Source organism: Glycine max, chromosome 1 (assembly GCF_000004515.6).
Source record: "Glycine max cultivar Williams 82 chromosome 1, Glycine_max_v4.0, whole genome shotgun sequence".
In the NCBI taxonomy this organism is placed as follows: domain Eukaryota; kingdom Viridiplantae; phylum Streptophyta; class Magnoliopsida; order Fabales; family Fabaceae; genus Glycine; species Glycine max.
The window spans coordinates 9,657,610-9,679,752 of record NC_016088.4 but is presented as its reverse complement, the minus strand read 5'-3'; the positions used below and the strand labels follow the sequence as shown (position 1 = coordinate 9,679,752).

The window sequence follows — 22,143 nt, the reverse complement described above, 5'->3', positions numbered from 1 at the left end:
AATTACACTTGCCTAAGAAAAAAATTAAGATGGAGATATGTTAGGACAATTGTTTTTGTTATGACCATGTTACTCGCAAATTCCACATTTTTTTGTGCTTTCTCGTTTATTTTATTTGTCCATCTCAGTAGGAATGCAAGTTGAAACGGGACAACCCTTTGTCATCCTCTTCCTTCTTGAATGAGAACCCCACTGATTTTGTTCATATTCTTGCCACATTGATTCGGGTGGCAGCAAAAAAAATAAATAAATAACTGCTAATTAAATATTTTTAAAGATATTTTCAATATATTTTTTATTATAAAAAATAGCTCATATTTAGTCGTTATCAATATCTTTTGGATATTTTAATATTTTCTTTTTTTTTTTCATATTTACAAGCCATAAATAGTAAAAATATCAATTCTTATCACTTAAGCAAAAAATAACTACTCTTTAAATATTTTTAAAGATATTTTCAATATATTTTTATTTAAATTTATGTCTATTGTATAAGATAAATGTATTAATTATTTGTTTACTGTGTTTTTTAGTTTATTTTAATACTACTAACTAATTTTCTTATTTTTTTAATGAACGAACATAACAAAAAAAATATCAACAACATATAAATTTAACTATAAAAGTACATATAAAGTAACTAAAAAATTGTACTCCAATTTTATCCAATTTTCTATTTTTCTTTATCTGTATATTTTTTCTTTTAAAAAATAAAAAAACAAAATTATAAAATTTAATTTAATAAATAAGTAATTTTAAAACCAATTAAAAAAAATTATATAATATATATTTATATTTTATAATATTTTAAATTTAAAAAAAAACAAAAAAAAGAGAAAATGCCCAAAAAATATATATTGAAAATTAAATTACAAAATAATTAAATTAAAAAAAACTAAAAGAGAGAAAATGTATTTACGAAAAATAATCGTGATAAGGTGACAAATTTTGAATAACAGACAATGACGGGATTACCCTTCATCAATGGTTCATTCCTAAAACTTTGGAGGCTACAAGTTACAACGCCAACTACTGCTTTATTCGTGGCCACCAGTCCACAACCACAACACATTAGTACTACATTTTCCATTGAATAAAGTGAATACATCAACATGTATTTCACCTAAATATAGAAATAGATGAATTCAACCGTTTTCCTAAATATTTAACTTTTATAGTTAATAAAACACGCGCGCATATATATATATATATACTAATTAAAGACAAATAATTAATATGTTTAAAGTTAAAATTAAATTATTTTAATAATATTCAAATTTGATCTTTTGGTAAAAATAATTTTTGATTTAATTTTAACTATTTTCTGATTAAATTTCAGATTACTCATAATCTCTTTTTCCTTATAAACAAGAGAATTAAGACAAGAAAATATACATTTATATATTTTATTAAAATTTATTAAACAAAGTTTTTAGTGAAGTCTTATAAATAAAAACAATTAATTGGTAAAAAAAACCTCACTAAAAGTAATGAGCATTTATACTAATATCATGATAACCCCACATTATAATATATATATATATATATATATATATATATATATATATATTACCTATAACCAATTTTCTCTTAAGAAGCGCAGTTTACTCTCAAATTCTTATTATAAGCCTTATAATTTTAAAGTATGAAAAAATTGTTAATAAAATTTCAAAAAATGAATAACAAAATTTTTTATAAGTTTATTTCATTTTTCGAAAACCTAAATTAATAATAGAGTATTTAAAATTAACTAATAGTAATATTAATTAAATATTGTCCGCAACAAAAATGAAAAATGAAAAATATCCGAGTATGTATTTTTATCAGTATTTTTAAAGATAAAAAAACAAAAAAATTTAAAAGAATGAAAGAAGCTAGAATAAATTTTTGTTTTTAAATTGTTTATAATTTTTTTTAAAATGAATTTAATTTGAATAGATTGATAATATAAAATTATTTAAATATTTCATCAGTTATATAATTTAATTTTTTGCACTGAAAATACCGAAAAAATTACTTTTTAAAATAGTTTCAAGAGATTGATTTTTTTTTTCTTTCATTTTTCCTTCCTTTCAAATACAAATTTCAGAAAACCTTTCACGAAACAATTTTTAAAAAATCATAACCCAATCAAACAGTTCCATAAATGCACGATTTATTCGTATCAATGTATCACACATTTTCATTCAACCTAACGCGCAATTGGTTAAATAAAGATGATACGCCACTTATTATAAATCTCCTTATATTATTATTTTTTAGTACATTTCATCCTCCTCTCACTCCTTTTCCTCTCCCACAAATCCCGTTCTGCTAACGTGCGCCCTCCTTCTTTCGCTCTACCATTTTTTCGCGAATTAATTACAATTATAATTATAATTAAAATTATGACAAAACACAACACTGTTTTTGAATAGTAACAGAAACGTGTAGGAGAAAGAGAGAGAGAAGATAGTGACAGACAGAGAGAGAAGAAAAGTAGAAAAGAGAGTCTGCGTTTTTTTGGGTACTTTTCGGAGTTGCAGGTTTTGGAGCATCGTGTCGGGGAGGTTCTCATTTTTTTATTAAAAAATTTAATTAAAGGGTTTTTTTTTTCTCATTTTAATTTTCTTCATGTGGTAGGATAAGAAAATATTATTATTTAATTTAATTACTTAAATTACTATTTTTCTTTCCTAAGTTATAGACGTGAGAGAAGATCAAATGGTGCGTGTGTTCATATTATTATAATATTCATAAAAACAAGCTCATATTTTTGTGTATTATTATTATATATATGTACTGTTTGTTGCTTCGTAACAACACCACCACATTCGCAGAGCCGCTTTCTTTGTTTTTGGACTGAGAGATTACCAAAACAAACCCACGAATTTTTGGTGTGGCAGATCACGATTCCTCAGAAAACTGTAATGGGTAGGTTCCTGTTTTTTTTCTTTCTTTTTGATTTTTCGTTATGGGTTGCTTTCTCGTGGTTTGTTCTCAGAATCTTGTTCCTTGGTTTTGGGCACACTGAAAAACTTGTTCTTCTTTTTTGGTTTTTGCTTTCTGGGTTTTGTGAATCTCTGTGTGTGTGTGTGTTTGTTTTGGGGGTGAGGAATTGCGTCTGCAATTGGGTGGCAAGACATGAAACACAATCATGGGATTTTCTTCTTTGGTGTGAAATTTTAAGGCTTTTTCTTTCCCAAGTGTTAATTAGTTTCAACTCTATTGATTTGGAGCGTGTCATGTGTTTGCATCTTTGCTTCTTTTTCTTGTTTTCACAGTTTCTCTTGTGTGCTTTTTTTTCCCCTTTGAGGTGTGTGATCGGTTTTCATTGGCCTAATGGTTTATGTTCAGTGATTCCTTCTTTTAGCATAATAGTAACAGCTAAAGCATACAGCACGAGGCTTATTCGTACCAAACAACTTTTTGGGTTCTGGTTTTCTTCATTACTTGGTTATTCTTTTGTGTTTATTCGTCTCTTAACCATTGGCCACTCTCCTTTACACACCTCAGCTTCTTGTCCCCAGCTCCTATATTCTTTCTCTCTCTCATACAGTGTATTTTGCAAAGAGGTTTTTTTTCCCCATCATTGTCTTCTCTTTCTTTGTGTGTGTATATATTTATTGAGCTGCTCTAGCTTTTGATTCTCATTGGCTATGGGGGTTCTGTTGCCATGTTTTGTCCTCTGATTGGTTTGTTTTGTTTTCTCTCTCATAGCTTTTATGTCGGAGGTCAACATGAGCTTCTCTCACTACATGGATGATGAATATGAGAAACTCTTCCGGAGAATGAACCCTCCCAGGTACCAATTTTTTCCTTCCCATTTGATGAAAAGAAAATTAGCCATCTTTTTCGGATAAAAAATAAGAAAAAGAACAGAGAATTTCAATGATTCCTTCCTCACACCTTTGTCCACTTGTTGTCTTGTCTTGTCAGGGTTGTAATCGATAATGAAGCCTGCAAGAATGCCACCGTTATACGGGTATGCCTATTTCCTTCTTCGTGTTTTTTTTTTTAATATTTCTATGATTGAAGAGCTTTTGCCTAGTTTGATGGCACTTTTTTTAAAAGGGGTGTTGAAAGTGAATTTAATTTTGCAGGTTGATAGTGCAAACAAGCATGGAATACTTCTTGAAGTTGTACAAATCCTCACTGATCTAAACCTCATCATAACTAAGGCTTACATTTCTTCTGATGGTGGATGGTTCATGGATGGTAATACTTTTCTTTGACATTAATTAATTTCTATTACAAGATACATTGGTAATCATAAGTTTTGGGGGTTGGAACATTGAATATTTTATTCTGTTCTACCAGTTTTTAATGTTACTGGCCAAGATGGAAACAAGGTTACTGATGAAGCTATTTTGGATTACATTAGAAAGGTTGGTGTCCCCATTTGGTGTTCTTTAACTTCTCTGCTTTTACGAAACAACCACTGAACCATGTGTTTGGTTCCATTTGTGTTTTCAGTCTCTTGGTCCCGAATCTTGTGTTACATCTCCTATGAGATCTGTTGGGGTTAAGCAAACAACGGACCACATTGCAATTGAGCTTATGGGGACTGATAGGCCAGGGCTGCTTTCAGAAGTGAGTGCTGTTCTGACCAACCTCAAGTGCAATATAGTGAATGCAGAGGTGTGGACTCACAACACTCGTGCTGCTGCTGTAATGCACGTGACTGACGAAGAATCCGGTTCGGCCATTACTGATCCTCAGAGGCTTTCTATAATCAAGGAGCTTCTATGCAATGTTCTTGGTGGTGGCAACAAGAAGAGGGGGGCTAAGACTGTTGTCACAGATGAAGCCACACACACTGAGAGAAGGCTTCACCAAATGATGTTTGCTGATAGGGATTATGAACGAGTTAATGATGATGATGACTTTGATGAGAAGCAAAGGCCAAATGTGAATGTTGTGAATTGGTCTGACAAGGATTATTCTGTGGTTACTATTCAGTGTAAGGATAGGCCAAAGCTTCTCTTCGACACAGTTTGTACTTTGACAGACATGCAGTATGTGGTTTTTCATGCAAACATCGATGCTGAGGGTCCAGAAGCATATCAGGTATATCAGATTCACCACTTTGTTCTGAACAAACACACATGTACACACACAGACCTGCAATTCCTTTTGTTGTTTGGTGCGATATGTTGGTCTTTTAAGAACATTGGCTCAATATTTTATGGTTGCTTGTGCAGGAATACTACATCAAGCACATAGATGGGTCCCCTGTGAAATCAGATGCAGAAAGACAAAGAGTGATACAATGTCTTGCAGCTGCAATTCAAAGAAGAGTTTCTGAGGTGAATGACTTATTAATGTTACTGAATTTGTGATTTCTTGCTTTAGACTTGCATATGGTATTCAATTATTCATGGAGTCAAGCTTGTGCATGTGAAGCCTTTTTTTTTGTCTAGGTAGTGATTTATTCTTATTAATCTTCACCGAAAAATTTTAAGCTGAACGTGACCCTTGCGTATTTTTTTATATCATGTGAATAATAGTGGTCCAAGATTAGTTGAAATGCAGTTGGTGGACTTTGACTACTGTTGTTATGTCCCACTGCCAAGTTGATTATCTTACTGAAATAGACTTGTTCAACTACATTTCTTTTTCATTTGGTTAACAGTTACTCTACTTTGAAGATTAGTCACAATTTTGTTGGCTCTGCAGAGCCTAAACAAGATTTAAATAAACAACAGTATACCCTTTCTTGTATTATATATTACCGATTACTGATTTTAACTCTATAATTCTGCTAAATTTTTATTCCTTAGTCAAGAAATCTTCTGGACCGCAAATTTTTATTTTCTTAAATATTCTAGACAATTGCCAGTTAGGTATTTTTGGTTCATTTCTCCATCTACCCTCATATTGGTTGGTCTCATGTTATTTTATATGACTATTAATTTTTTTTTTTATATCTTGTTGATTCAGGGTTTGAAGCTAGAGCTCTGCACCACCGACAGAGTTGGATTACTATCTGATGTTACACGAATCTTTAGAGAGAATAGCCTCACAGTTACAAGGGCAGAAGTGGCCACAAAAGGAGGCAAAGCTGTGAACACTTTCTATGTTCGTGGTGCTTCTGGTTTCCCTGTTGATTCTAAGACCATAGAATCCATAAGGCAAACGATTGGCAATACAATCCTTAAAGTAAAGGGTAGTCCTGAAGAGATGAAATCTGTTCCTCAGGATTCTCCTACCAGATCCCTCTTTAGTGGTCTTTTCAAGTCCAGATCTTTTGTGAACTTTGGCTTGGTTAAGTCCTATTCTTGAGAAAGCCATTACCACACTTGTTGCTGTCTTTTCTTGTGTACAGTGAAAGAGGTGAAGATGCAAAAGGGCTTTTACTAGGAAGTGTGACACGACTTTAGTTTTAGGGAAGTAAGTAGGAACACCATCATATCACACGCTAGGGAGAAAAGTGGCTTGTAAATTCTCTACCCCTTCTGCTTTATATAGCTTAGTTTTTTCCAATATGGAATCCAATCACACTAGGTTGAGTGATGAAAGCAAAAGAGAACCTTAGTTGTGTAAGCTTGAAACAAGTAGTTTCAAGCTTTTCATCATTTGTAAATATACTCATTCATTTTCTAGCAGCAGTTATAATCTTTCTCATCTTCCTCATCTTCCTTGTCTTTTACTTTTGTTGATTGCTTCTGCTCACTATTTCTTGCATTTAATTGCACTTTACGATTGGCCACAATTATTTTGGTGCCTTTATTTAAAGTTTGATTAATAAACTTCGTACACCATTGTTCAGAGGCTCTTCGTTATGCGAAGGTATGGGGGAGGGATATTGTACGCAGCCTTACCTTTGCATATGCAAAGAGGCTGTTTCCGGATTCGAACCCATGACCAACAAGTCACCAAGACATAACTTTACTGCTGCATCAGGGCTCGCCCTCTAAAGTTTGATTAATATTATTTAAATATTTCTTTGTAACAAATTATTGTTTCGAGCAAGTAAATTTTGAATCATAAGTTTTTAAAATAAAGTATAATGACCTCAATTTTGTCATAAAGAAACATGTGATAATTATAAAAATCATTTTTTTTACAAGGCGAAAACTCCGAGTTATGTGCATGCTTGTTTTTCTGTTGGGAGGTTCCTAATCCGATGTTCAACAAAAAACTTTAAATTCTCACTTCTTAGAATCTTGGTCACAAGATGTGTATTTGAATGTGATCGATCAACCTAACGTTTCTAGACCACTATGATTCTTTTAATATTTAAATGACACCATCAAGTTATAAATAATATAAAGTGAATATCAATAAAGATTTAATAATATAAAATTACCTAATAATTTCTCCCGTGAGACAACACATTTCCACGTCATTTGCTGCGGTGGGACTAATCTAGGTAGTCTTAAGCCATAATCTTTTTATGCAAGTTTTGATTATAAAAAAAAATTCAAATTTCATCATCATCCTTTACACCTTTTGGTCCTATTTGCTGTGCAAGATTTGGTTTGACGCTTATCTTTGAAAGGATATCATACAATTTGAACTTAAAAAATTAATGAAAATGGACGTGACATGGGAAATTACAGTGAAACACGCCTTGACTTGCGTCAGAATTGAGCAAAGTTAGATATTGCATACTATATATATTTTATTTAATTTTTTGTTCCCTCCATTATCAGCGTGAGAAATTTCCATACCATACCAAGGACCTAGCTATATCCTCGTTCCATGTCTTATTGGACAGGCAATTCGGTGGCGGCTAACTTTGTGCATAGTGTTGGCTACCAAAAAATGAAGTGTATGCCAAAATTTAAATGCCAATTTATTAGGGTCGCTGTCCGATTGAGACTTACACTATCATGGGGTTGAGTTAGGCTAATGCGTATCTTATGACCTTGAACACGGTGCTTATATTTTGTTTTGATTATAATATTATTAGGATGAAATATTTATCAGTTATGTTACTGATTGATTTTTGTTAAAAATTCGATTGATGATTTTTTATGAAATTTCTATTTTTAATAATGATTTTTTCATTAATAAAATTTGAATCGAAACCTTACTTAATTAAGACCAACTTTAGTACCAATCTTACGAACTACTTACTGGTACACGGTACTTATATGTTTCTACCCTCAATTATCATCCAAAATATTTGAAATTATTATTAATGGTCAATCCAATTAGGGAGGAAAGCTTTCCCCAGAAGAGTTAGGATTTGGAAATCAAAATGTTATCAATAAAGTTTCTGCTGCTTTAATAATAAGCTATTATTTTTGTCGTCCTCAAGAACTTTCCCACTATGCTATTTGCTCCATTTGAAATGGTCCACTACGAAACACTTCTTGTCCAATCCACACCCATTTGAACATTCCTTTTGACCAAACTGTGTGAGGGGAGAGACTAGCTAGTGGCTCGGCCTTTCAAAAGAAGGAAGGGAAATTGCCCAATGAACAACAATGATGTGTATAAAAGGAAGAAAAAGCAAATGAAAGACATTTTCTTTTGTTTTTTTTCCTATAATTTTTATTTATTTTTTGTAATCTTCTCAAATTTAATCATAAAATATCCCTTCCCTCCGCGATTGGCACATCGTTATCGGCAAAAGACGGTAACAGCTATATGAGGTTTTGCCACGTACGTGGATTGATGTTGTTCCATTAGACTGAAGAAGAATGCAACATAAGGTAACAAAGATAAGCTTCAAATAAAGTAAGAGCCAGAAAATTTGCTTTTTTAAAGACGATCAATTTGTGTACATCTTTTAGTCGATTATTTTTATTATTTTAAATCGTCCAAGAAATTTAAGATATGTTTTTTTTAAGAAATACTATTTTTTTTTTTGTGAACATTTTTAAGAAATACTATGTAGTTTCTAGCCACATACTTGTTTTTAGAAGCTTCAAGCTAACATAATTGACTAAAAGCGTGCTTGTTTTCAGGTTAAGAAGCTTCAAATGACTGATTAACTGTGACACGAGACTCATTGATTGGAGTGAATGTGTATTAGAACGTGTATGAACTGAAATACAAACATAATTAAATAATCACTAGGGAATTACTCCTCTTGACATTATATGAACTAAGCCTTCATTAGGTATTTAGATTATAAACATTTTCAGTGCCTCAAACTAGTATCTACAATAAATCAACACCCCGACGTTCATATTTGATAAATTGTTGATACCATAGTAGAGTTCGGTGGTTCACAAAAAATAAAAATAAAAAATAGTAATGTTCCGTGGGTGAACTGTTTTTCTTTGATTTCTCTTTTTAGCATAATCAAAAGAGAAAATAGGCTATGTAGTAAGAGTGTATAATAATTTTATAGTGTCATCAAATCATAAATTATTATGTATGATAAATTTATTAAATTTTATAATAATTATTTTAAAAATCTTTTTCTAAAGATTAAAAGTCATATTAACAAAAATTCTGATTGGTTAACCGTGTAAAAGTTTTTACGCTGATAATATATAACCATTAAACTTAAATCAAGATACTAAGAGAGTCTAACTCAGTTAGTTGAATAAGAAGAATGAGCTATTAGAAATTTTAAATATTTATCTTTGATTCTTACAGATAAAAAAAACTCAAATGAAAATCATATTTTAATCTTGTATTCTATTTTTAAAAGATATCAAATATAAAACAAAATTATATATTCTATTTTTAAAAGATATCAAATATAAAACAAAATTATATATTCTATTTCATTCCATTCTAACAAATTTTTCAATTCTTTAGAAAAAAAAACATGTTTTTCAATTGTTATTTGTTAACAAAAGTCTTCATCAACAAGTCACTAGAAATTTATTTTTTGTCAATCCAAAAATTAACTTTCTGTATAGGGTGGAACCCCATCTAATAGGCTATTTAAGGTTTATAGGTGTATATGTGCATAAGATGTGATTAAACCAAAATAGTGAGAGTAATGTCTAACTCAACTATTAAAAGGCCCTAAAAAAGATTCAAGCTTGTAATTACATTACACTCAACTCTCTTAACTCTACCATGAAATGTTTCTTATATGAGTTTTGTTTTTTTAGTAATTTTCTTCTCCTCTTTTTTTTTTTATCATCCATTGCTTGTTCTATCTTTCCAAATAACACTATTTACTTGGCAAATCAGTTGTGTCATCCCTATGATACCTTCCGATGCTTGGAACAGGCATATGTTATGCACATAAATGTTTTGCCACTCCAAGCAAAATAGGTAACAAAATTATTGGTGGATACCAAAATGCTATTTGACACTTAGGTGATATAATATATTAAGAAGAAAGATAGAGATAGATAATAAATGTTAATGGAGTGTTAATTTGAAACAGAATAATGTTCACTAATGGTTATTCAATAGTTAATTGCTATATAAAATGCTTGAATCTGCACAGTTATCTACTTTTGGGCCTATAGGCTAGCTAGCTAAAAAGGCTTCTTTTTTTTTTGGTACATTTATTTATTTTGGTACATAGCTAAAGAAGCTTCTAAATCCAGATCAGGATTTACATAAATGCATAAGCCAGTTTTCTTGATTTCTTCTCAACTATTCATCCATTATGCTGACCTTATATTTTTAATACAAGTGCATGTACCTTACAAGGGCAAAGAAGAGGAATAATAGACAGACCTTCACATAGTTATAAGACCATTCACTGTTTTCATTCTTAGACTGGTCAAATCTCCTCAACATGTCTGAGTACAGGAACATGAAATATAAACAAATACAAAGTATAAAATGTTAAGTACTAGTAAAGTATCAGTTTAAGTTTAATTGAATCATCTTGGTTGGCGTGACAATCATGGCCAAATCATGATCTCAAATTTTAAGAGAGAATACAGTAAGCTCTGACACCACAAAATTATCTTTGCTTAATATAAGGTGGCCGGTTTACCAGACAATAGCCACAACTTTAGCTGCCAAATGTTATTAATAATATAGGAATCACGTTCCTAGCTTTGTAAAAGAAAGTGGGAGGAAAACAATGCAATAAGAAATTACTAAGAGTGTCATGTGCTTAACTTTGAGTGTCACTGTCACTGAAACTTAGGTCTTTTAAAATTTTGTGCATGTGTATTGATTCTTCCCTCACATGAATCAGAAATGGGCAAATTAGCCCCATAACCCTTCCCTCACATGTAAGGAAAGAGATCCCTCTAAGAAAAATGCAGAGTTGATTATATAATTATTTAGCCACCATAATTTACGTGACTATCAGTTGATTTATTTATGAAATACATATGAGATGCCCATCAGCTATTAGGCAACCACTAAGTCCACATGGATGTCACAATTTTCAAGTGCCAAATCAACCCATGACTCAACACATGCTAAACGCCCTATTGAAGGGTGTTATAATTTTATTATTTTTTTGAGATCACTGAAGACAAGACCTGACATGGCGGTTAAGTTGTGTATTGGTGATCAATTGGTCATGGATTTGAATTTAGAAATAATCTCTATACATATGTAAGGATTAGGTTGCGTACAATGACCTTTCTTTATACCTTTGCATAACAAGGAATCTTCATAGACATTAAGGTATGTTAGTTTTTTTTTTGTAAACATTACTGGAGGTAATCCTACTTGAATCTGATGAGACTATTATAGGCACCAAAATTTTTTCTCCAAATTTTTAATGCAATTGCATTACTAGAGTTTGAATCTAAGACTATTGATTAAGTTAGAATAATTTCATGTTAATTGATTTACACACTTAACAGCAGGATTTTATTATTATTCAATGTACCTTAAATTCACTAGAAATATTCAAACTTTCATTTAGTTAATCTTTGACTCTCTTTCTATTTTCAATTTACTTCATTATTGATCTCTTTCTTATAGTTAAGTACAGAAAGAGGTCCAAAAAAGGAAGAGTTGAGTAGCCAAAAATGGACTCTGGGGTTGAGTTTCCTGGTTTCCAGATTTACAGTCATAAAGATGAGTTTGTATTCAGAGGGTCCATGATGAGTAGGCTACAAAAGAGAGCTCCATGTCCACTTCAGATAAAGCCTTCCACTACTGTGATAATATCATCAGCTTGTAGTGGAGCACAGAACTCAATGGGGGCTGCTTCAACTTCCTCTTCAGCTTCATCTTCATTAAATTCCTTCTTCACTAGTAAAGATCCCATACCTCTTCTTTCTCCTCTTGTGGTGCTTGAATCCACCTCCATCAGAGGAGAAAACACTGCAAAATCCCATTGATGTGTTGTATTTGTATGTTCTATACTATAGTTATCTTGATTTATGTTCCATTATAAATGATTGCTCTGGTTTAATTGGTTAATTCCATAAGATTACAAAGAAATTATCACATAGGCTTTGGATGCATTTTCCCTTGTTTGATCTTCTCGACGAGTGAAAGCTGAGTCATTATTCCATTGTTTCTATTGTTTCCCATAACTGTTACGTGAAATTAATCTTGTTACATTTGCAATGCCACTAAAAGAATAGAAACTAATATAAAGATTCAGTACTATTCTAAACTGACCAAACATCATTATATTCAGGCACTATAATTGAAGTATCATTCCGGGTATAAACTTGTATCCACGGATAAATCAGATAGCTCAATGTGAAAGAACAACACTAGTTGATTGTCATGTTGCTACATCTTCATCTAGGTATCAAAGTTTCCTAGATGAAATAATGAATATGTATATAATCATATTTAAGATTGAAATGCACCCAAAGTTTAGGTGAATATATAATGTATAATATAATTACCACCAATTATAAGTATCAATACCTCTATTATTACCTCTTTTTATTTCCTCTCGACCCAAGTGATACATTAGAAGTTATGACTAAATAAATATTCCCAAATCCCACAACTTCACTTCCCTTCTCTTATATACAAAAGGCTTAAATATGTTTAAGTTTCAGTAATCTTCTTCAAAATTGGGGCTGAGAAGTGTTTGGAATAGGATTTGAGATTGAAACTTGTGGTTGCACATTGTGTGATTGAGTCAAATAAAACAGCTAATTAAATTATTTAAATTCTGTGCCACCTGACATGACAAGAGAAAATGGATAATAATTAATACTTATACACTATTTCAAACACTAAATTAAGAAGTTTAACCAAAAACATCATTGATACAAACTTGTAAATACCTCATCAGCAACAAAAAATGTGAAATAAGGAACTAAGGGATGGAGTGCTGAGTCTGTTGCCAAGCTAACCTATGCTCTTCTAAAAGGAATGGATCCAGGCTTTTTTAAAGTTAGGTCAGTTATTTTCTCATAGTAAAGTTGTAGAAGAAATAAAGATCATTAAGTTGATAAAAAAAAAATATGGAATTTCTTAAAAAAATAGAAAGACATACCAAATGAGTATACTTGAAGCTCCCTTGTTATTAAATGTTTAATAGGAAATTTAACATCAACAGGAAGCCCATCTTCCTTATATTCAGATTTTCTTATCTCGGAGGGAGCTGCAAGTAACATACGACAAGCAAATATGTCAATGTCAGGAAAATCAAACTTCTTGGTGGAAAGAAAAGGGGGAAAAAAGAGTGAAATTGTGCAGATTATAATATACAAAATTGAGTGTAGCAGATCACTTAAGGTTATAAACTTCAATGTTATAGCAAGTTGGCTTGATGGACACAAGTTGACCATAATATCATACAAAAAATGAGATTGGTAGAAACTCAGCACTACTACTAAGGAAGTTCAGTTTTATTGCACTTAAATCTAGAAAAATACCTTTAACTGGAGCATTTTCAAGAATTGCAGGTTGCACACCTTCAATAGCCTATTACCATCAAACAGAGATAACAGAATAACAGAGAAACCTTAACACAATTTCTGTCAATGGATGACCCCATATCCATGAAACATAGTGCCATTGTTACAGTTTTTATTTCTTTACCTTTTCCAATGGGCACTCGAGTGTTTAACTTTTGAGCATATCCACTCAGTAAAGTATAGAAATTCAGTACTTAAAAACAGAACCAAAAATTTCAATTAAGACAAGAATAGTGAAGAGTGGAGTCTCATTGCATATGCAATGGCATAGCCATCAAAAGTGCTTTATTCCTCAACCCAATTCATCAAGGATAACAAGAGAATCTTGAGTAGCATTCTGAAGCACCAAGGCCGTTTCAGTACACTCAACAAAGAGTCGGTGCTCAGAGTTCCCCAAATCAGAAACCATAACGGTCTTCCTCGTTTGTTCAGAAATTTTCTCGATGGCGGAGTCCAAATCCTTGCGGAGGAGCGTGCCTCCCGTGATGATTCCCAGATCCAAAACCCTAAGAGCGTCCCTGAACTCACCGTTGCTGTAGTGGTGGCGCGCCACGAGGAGGCACGCCATGGAGTAAGCGTCGTGCCACATCGGCAGCACCGAGTGCCACGGCCCCGAGTGCAGCTGCTCCCACGCCATCTCGCATGACGCCTCCGCCGTGCGATTGTCGCCGTTTGTTGCTAGTGCCGCCATGCTCACGCACGTGTACTCGTCATGCTCGGAGATCGCGTGGAGCAGCGCCGCCGATTCAAGGTCCAGCGTTGGCGTATCAAAACCGCGAGAAGGAGCATCACCGCCAGATGCGGAGTTCATCAACATTGCTGCAGCGGCGCAAGGGTAGAGAAGTAAGCTTTTCGGGAGTGGACGCACACGTGACCATCTTTATGTTCATTCAATGTAATTACAAAATTGCCACCATGTGGTTTTCTAAGACGGTTCCTTATGACCGTCTTAGAACTCGCGACGTAAATAACAATTATAATGGAAATAATTACAAAAATGTCACTGCATTGTTTTCTAAGGCGGTTCTATAGAACTGTCTTAGAATAGCTGTCGTAGAAACCTACTTTTATAGTAGTGAAAGTTGGTCATTTTCCTTCGGAGGTGTATAGTTAGGTGGAAGGCTATATGGAGGCCATTAGACCTTCGGAGGATCAACTTGTTGCACAGGTCTATGTAGAGTCAAAGGAACCATTGATGCATGTGGTTGCCCCTGAACCAAGGTAAAACCAGGTGGGTATACAGACGTAATTGTTGTTTCTCCTTCAACCATTGAAAGGGTCTCCTCTGATCTTTTATTTTCCAGCCCATGTAGCACCTATAGGATTTGTGTCGTTTGCTCCTTCAGCTGACTGACATCATTCCTAACCTCTTCTATCTCATTCATGATCTTTGCTTAGGATCGCCTTCTATAAGGGTGTCGAGGACACACTTTTCCTTCTTGATTTTGTTGTCTTCTGCGCAGAAAACATTGTAAGCAAAAGGAATAAGAAAAAAAAGGGACAAAGAAAATCCTAGTTTCCAATTTTGAAGGAGTTTCCCCACATGTTGGCACTAGAGGTATATTCCCTCTTAGGCTGGCAAGTGGTTGACACTCATTCCTAGGGAGTATTTGCTCCTCAATAGACGAGGTCTTATCTACTAGCAATGCAAGGCATGCCCCACATTTCCAATCAAGGAACAATCAGCTCAAGTTAAAAATGTGGTTGACAATTACCTAAGGGAAAAAAAATTCTCTCCTCAATGAATGATGTCTAAAAAAAAAGCGCAAAATTTATCCTCATTTTATTACATTTAAAATATTGAAATAAATCTCTATTTGAAATGGATTACAGGAAATTGCATCTCATTCTACATGAGACTCCTACTTAGATTTTGGCAATATTTTAACAGCTTAAAAATACTCCAAGAAAGCTATATTCCTGGATTTGATTTGATCTCCTCATTCACTTTCTGGACTTGTGTTGTCAAGCTCGTGACTTGGTAACACAATTTATAATAATCCAAAATAAATTAAAAAGGATTTTATTTAAAAATAAATAGAGTTTTAGAAAAATAATGAGATTTTTGTAATTAAATAAATAAGGAGAAATAATTTTATTGATTAAAATAATAATTTTAAGGTAAATAAAATAAATATATGTTCTTAGAAAATAAAAAGGATGTATTTTGTTTATTCATTTGATAGGGAGTAAAATAGAGTTTCTTTTTATAAAATAATAAAATAAATAAAAATAGAGTAAATAATAAGCTGAGAATACCTAGATATAAATAGAGACATTATATACGTCTCTACGCTCTCTCTTCCTCTCAAACTCGTTTTCTCTTCTCCCTCTTCCAAAATCCTCTCTTTTTCCCGCATACACTCAAACTCATCTCAGTAAAACTACGATCCTAAACTTGTTAACTGTTGGATCATCATGAAATTTGGACATCGGGTTTGGAACTCATTTTCGCACATCCCACCGTTGGGATTTGTGAAATAATGTCTGTGGTGAGAGAAATATCCCTTGCACAAAGATAGTGAAATAGAGGCTCCAATCTCTTCTCCTTCTCTCTAACATTTGGAAACCCTAGCAGAGCAACTAGAGAAAAAGCTTGAGGAATCTCAGGAAACTGGTAGAGGTTAGAGATGAGTTTATCACAATTGGGGTTAGAATGAACATGTATAGGGATCCTTAGAGGATCAAGTTAGGGTTTATTTTGGGATATTTATTGTATTGTAATTCTTCATGTATGATCATAATTACGAGATTGTTGTGTTTGACGGACCAATTGATGCCCTGATGTGAATTGGTTGATAAAATTGAGTACTCTTGGTGCTTTTGTGTTTTTGACCTATGATTTTGATTACTTTGATTTTAATATGTTTATGTGTTTGAGGGGTTTTACTCCCCATGTTGTAAGAAGTATTTTTGTATAATTTGTTTGTATTTTGGATAATATTTACTAGATTAGCGTGATAAATTGTTATATTGGGATCATGAAATTGTGATTGAAATTGTGTGTAAGTGATAAATTAAATATGTGATGAATTGTGAGATAACATGTTGCTTTGAGATTATAACATTGTTATTGAGATTGCGTATAAGTGCAAAGTTGAACACGTGTTAATTTGTGAGATACATGTAAACATGTGATGATGGATTGTGACATTGTGAGATGTTAAATCGTGGACATGAGATATGATTGTGAATAAGTGTGTGGTTAATACTTGATGTGACAATACTTGTGTTGTGAGTTGTGAGTTGTGAATTATACAATAACTCGACTGATGTTTACCTTGAGAAAAGTGTTTATGCGCTAAGTGTTAAAAGAAGTGTAAGGTTCCAAGTTAGGAACTTGAAGCGTTAAATTGTAGCACAGTGTGATAAACCCGTTTGAAAATAAGTGTGAGGTCGTGGGTATTGTATAATTCTTGAGTAGTGTTTGCGTGCAAAATTTGTTTTAGGGGTTGGACTTGAATCAGGAAGGCGAGGCTCTAACGAATTCTTCGGAGTCTAGGCCTTGGGGGTAAATACACTTGGTTTGAGTACTCCTTTAAGCCTATGTTGATCCCATATGGTTGGAGCATTCTTGCAAAACAGAGTGACCCTGACTGGTCACCTTATGATTTTAGTTAGTGAGAGTGACCTAACATACCTAATGTGTGGCGTGTCTTGTTATGTACTCCTAAGCGCCCTAGTGTGGTTTTTCATTGACATGGTACCACATTTCATATAGGCTTGAATCTTAGTATAATTGTTGCATAAAGCTTGTGAATTGTTTATTATGAAATTGATGAGTGTTATTACGTCTTGACTCGAGTGTGTGATTCATGTGTAATGTGATTGGTGATTGAAAAATGAATTTTAAATGATAAAGTGGTGAAGTGATATGCATTGTATTAAGTTGAGCTATCTTATAAATATTTATATAATGTATTTTGCTTATGTCTTTGTTCATCTCTATTTTATTTAAAAATATGATAACTCACTCCCTATGTGTTGTCTGTGTTTGGATCCTGTGATGATCTCAAACCTTATGTTTGTGGGAGCATATGACTAGGTGGATGACTTTAAATAATCTCGTGCTAGAGGATGCTGGAACACAATGCTCTAATAGGATGTGACATTGGGGCATGAGTTTCTGTTTTAATTGCATAATGTTTCAAACATGTATTTTACTTTATTTTATTTCGCTGCTTAACTTGAGTTCTTTTGTAATCTTGGACGGCCTTGTTTTGAGCCGGAGATGTTTTTAATAAGTTTTGTTGGTAACAGTGAAACGAATGTGACCCTTTTATCCACGTAAATTTGTTTAAGCGATTTGAATAAAATTGATTTAATAAAATTCCATATTTTTATATGTTTTTCTTAATTATATGTATGTCAGGGTAGAGGGTGTCACACAAGTTGTCATATCTTCACAAGTTTTTATCCATTCGATCATCTTTTTGCAATGGTGCACAACAACTAAATGCTGCCCCTTAATGTCAGACTTCAACTGATCTTACTTACTCATCAACTCAACAATTTTCTTTGACAAGTGTTCCTTATTTTGATTTGCTTCGGTGAGCGAGTTAAGATATTCCTCAACCAATGCCCACCCTTTTTTTTGCATCCAAGCCTCTCTCAATAAACTTTTTTTCACTCATGCGCTCCACCCTTTGTTCTTGAGTACAACTTTTTATCTCTAAATCTTATTTTTCTATTTGAATTCTAGCCATTTCTTTTCTCATTGCTTCAATTCTATCTTGCAATTTTTCATTTTAGATGGAGCAATTTATCTCTCCTTTTCCTTCTTTTTCCTTCCTTCCTTTGCATGAACTCAGATTTTGTGGACATTAGTGCACTAGTCTTTTAAGTGCCCTATCTCCATGTCTTTCTTTTGGCACAACTGCCTGAGAATTTATACTTCTGTCTTCACACTTTCTTATTTTTCCTCCATCAACCTCATTTGAGCCTTCAAGATTTCCAATTGAGAATTCAAAGAGGTTAGTACTTGGCTAGATTCTTGAGATGGACTTCCTCCATGTGAGATTTCTTTATGAATAGGAATTATTCTGGCTTTTCTCCATTCCTTATATTCTTACGAGATAGTCACATGGGGTTTTCCAAGCTCTTTTTCTCCTTTCTTTCTAACATTTTCCCAAGCCACTTTGACTTCCGCCTGTTGCCTATGACTATCACCTAAAGCATATTGAAAACTCAATCCTCCCAACTCTTCAATATTTGGCACGACCTATGTCCATTTCAGTTGCCTAAGAGCTACTATCGAGGTGTATGCTACACATCCTCTTGGCCCCCATTAACAACACATTTGAGAAATTTCCACAACTAAAGATCGTGTCCATAGAATGATGCCAAGGACATACCCATTGAAAATGTTCTGCCTCAAATCTTGAGAAATATCCTTCTTCCACTTCGTAGCTTCTTGTTTCTTCACCGATATGTGATGAAAACTTTGAAAAGGATTTGGCAAGTAACCCATATGATTAGATGCATATAGATGAGTAACAAACCAAACAAACAACAAATGATTACAATATTATAACACCTCTTTCTTCTTTTGGTGGTATAGCTCCATCGAAAGGAAAGTATATGCTAAAATAGTCAAAATTGGATTTTCTCCTTGGGTTTCATAAGCAAAGAACACATACATAGTTGCATGATCAACCATGCCTACCATGAATGGGAATAAAATCAACCCATAAATAAGTAATGCTAGAGTTGTATTAAAGTGTTCCTAATTGTTGTTTTTGGCTAAAGTCTCTAGATGATCTTCTAGGAAAGTTTTATTCCACCCTTGGATTGCTCTTCTACTTTCGAAATCTGTTTGATCCATTGGTAGGCCAATTAACTTGGCTACTTTCTTTTTTACTACATAGCTCCCCTTGTATAGATGCACCCCGACTTTTTCTATAGTTGGCAACTTCAACATGATTTCATATTCTTCTATTTTGGTACGAGGTCCAAAGCAAGTAGTTCAAAGCATCTCAGATTTAAATTCCAAAATTGAGCTAAAGCGCTTAGTATTAGGGCTTCAATGGAGATCAGCAATAAATCCAAAATCTAACCATATTTCTTCCCAAACTCATGCATGCTTCCTTGGTCATCTTTCTACGAATCTGATTTATTCTTTGAAGGTCATTCTTTAGCACATCGATTCTTATGTTGTTTGCAGACCTCAATGTATTGCTAGAAGGACTTTGAATCTCTTCCATATTAAACACTATTAAACTTGTCTATCCTAAAAAAATAAATAGTGAGATAAAAGATAAAAAAATAAGGTGTAGCCTACATTGTCCTAAATGCATGTATGCATGATATTTTTTAAATGCATGAATGAAATGATGACTACCATTCATATATAAATGTTAAAGGTATGCATGTACGACAATTAGGTGGATATGATATGTGATACATGATGCGTGATATATATTTTTTGAAATGCATGCATGAAATAAAGAACCTAGGTACTAGAATGCCTAGCTAATGTAGAATGTGAATGCATGAGGTGCATGGGAAAGAAAAGTATGTTGCCCCTGTGAACTATCAAGGTAAAAATCTAGGGTGAGATATTCCTAAAGGTCATGGCCCTAATTTTGGGTGGTCACTAAGTCCGCTTATCAGTGCAAAGTTTTCAAGGTAGATCTAGATTCCTAAAGATTTAAGGGTCCCCAGATTGCCTTTATCACATAGACAAAGACCCAACCCATGATTCAACCAAAAGAAGTAATGGTACCCTTTCAATATGATTGCATCATGATATTGATAACAATTTGAGCGGTAACTCAAGAACTGTCAAGTGGACATCAAGTCCCTCAATAATAGTCATTGAGGCACCTTCTACTCCTAGGCTCGCACAAGTTCAAGTAGAGAACCCCAAAAGTGTGTGTGGTAAGTGATTGTAAAGTGTGTGTAGGGAACATACAAACCTGTGACCCTAACAATGACTCCAATTATGCACAAAGAAGAAACAAAACAAATATATACAAATTAATGTTCTTTTATCCAAAGGCTGAGGCAAAGCAAAGCAAATTTACAAAAAAAATAAAACAAAGAAGAAAGGAAAAACATATTTACAAGAAAAAAGAAAAAGAAAAAAACTTACAACATGACAAAAAAGAATAGTGGGGTAAAATGAATATTCATAAAAACAATTTTTCACAATTAATTATGCAAGGCTTGACTCTCAAATGCCCCTAGGGGGGTCCCCATCTGCCTGGGGTTGCAATGGGATGACGAAAAATAAAGATATGGAGTTACCACCAAAATTTTATTTTGAGGAAAAAAATTGGAAAATCCTTTTCAAGAGTGGTCTTTGAAATCAAAGATGGGTTCAGGAGTGAATTATGTGTAAGGAAGGTATTAACACCCTACAACGCTCAATAAATTGGTACCTTTAATTAATTAATTGTGCAAAACTGTATAACTTTATAAATATTTATTTTAACCCATAGAGAAATTTTTTTTTTTTAAATAAACTCATTTGATTTGTCTAAGACATTTTATTCATTTGAAAAAAAAAACTTTAAGCATGAGAGTTTTAGATAGCAAATGGTTATTCTATAAACTTTTATGATTTATGTAACATTAAGGGTAGAAGTGCTACTCAGTTAATACTACAAAATCATTGTATGAGTAGAAAGAAATTTTATTAAGAAACATTTTTTTAACTTTTTCAAAAGAAAATCAGCCTATGCAAAAAAAAAAAAAAGATGGAAAATGACTATTCAAAAGAATTTTATGATTTGAGAAACATTAAAAGGTAAAAATGCTACTCAATTAATGCCACAAATCATTGTGTAAGTTAAATCGATCACTTAAAGAAAATATAAGAATATACATACTGAAACATGACCTTACTTTTAACAAAAAAACTACTTATCAATTTGCATCATATACCAAAATTCTGTGTACAGAGACATATTACCACACACTAGGGAGCACACTAAGGCCACAAACATTCACCTTAGATCTTTATTATTATTATTATTGTTATTATGGATAAGCTAATAAGACCAAAATCAAACCTTTTAATACCTATGTTCTTGTGGTCTACGTACAAGGAAATAAAAGGCCAATAACAATCTACATTTTAAGCTTTCTTCTATCATTTAGTGAACAAACTAAAAATGGTCACAAGGTGCATATGAGGCGTTGAATGGAAAACACAACATTGATATATATCAATGCTGTGTTTTCCATTTAGCGCCTCATATGCACCTTGTGACCATTTTTAGTTTGTTCATATATATATAAACTAAAGACCTAAGTGCCAAAAGTGCAATTGTGAGTCTGCTATTTGGGGAAAAACGAAAATTTTGCACTGGGTGAAAATGAATCCTATCCCTTAATTTATATATAAATCCTATAAATACATACATATAAAGTATAAATATATGGCTATACGTCCCTCCATTATTCTTATGACGCCTGACTCTGAGGA

At 32.9% G+C, this 22,143-nt stretch overlaps 1 protein-coding gene and 1 non-coding gene across 2 annotated transcripts; one reads left to right on the top strand and one right to left on the bottom strand.

Moving 5' to 3' along the window:
• Positions 1-2,696: 2,696 nt before the first annotated feature.
• Positions 2,697-6,606, top strand: LOC100787134 (ACT domain-containing protein ACR4). The gene is made up of 8 exons (XM_006573107.4): positions 2,697-2,913; positions 3,700-3,784; positions 3,919-3,964; positions 4,083-4,197; positions 4,300-4,367; positions 4,456-5,049; positions 5,184-5,288; positions 5,923-6,606. The coding sequence occupies exons 1-8, from the start codon at positions 2,910-2,912 to the stop codon at positions 6,262-6,264; spliced, it is 1,359 nt and encodes a 452-aa protein (XP_006573170.1). The 5' UTR covers positions 2,697-2,909; the 3' UTR covers positions 6,265-6,606.
• A 10,344-nt stretch (positions 6,607-16,950) lies between these two features.
• On the bottom strand, positions 16,951-17,140 carry MIR10406A (microRNA MIR10406a). The gene has a single exon (NR_161664.1). It is a non-coding gene; the product is annotated as a microRNA MIR10406a (primary transcript).
• Positions 17,141-22,143: the final 5,003 nt, after the last annotated feature.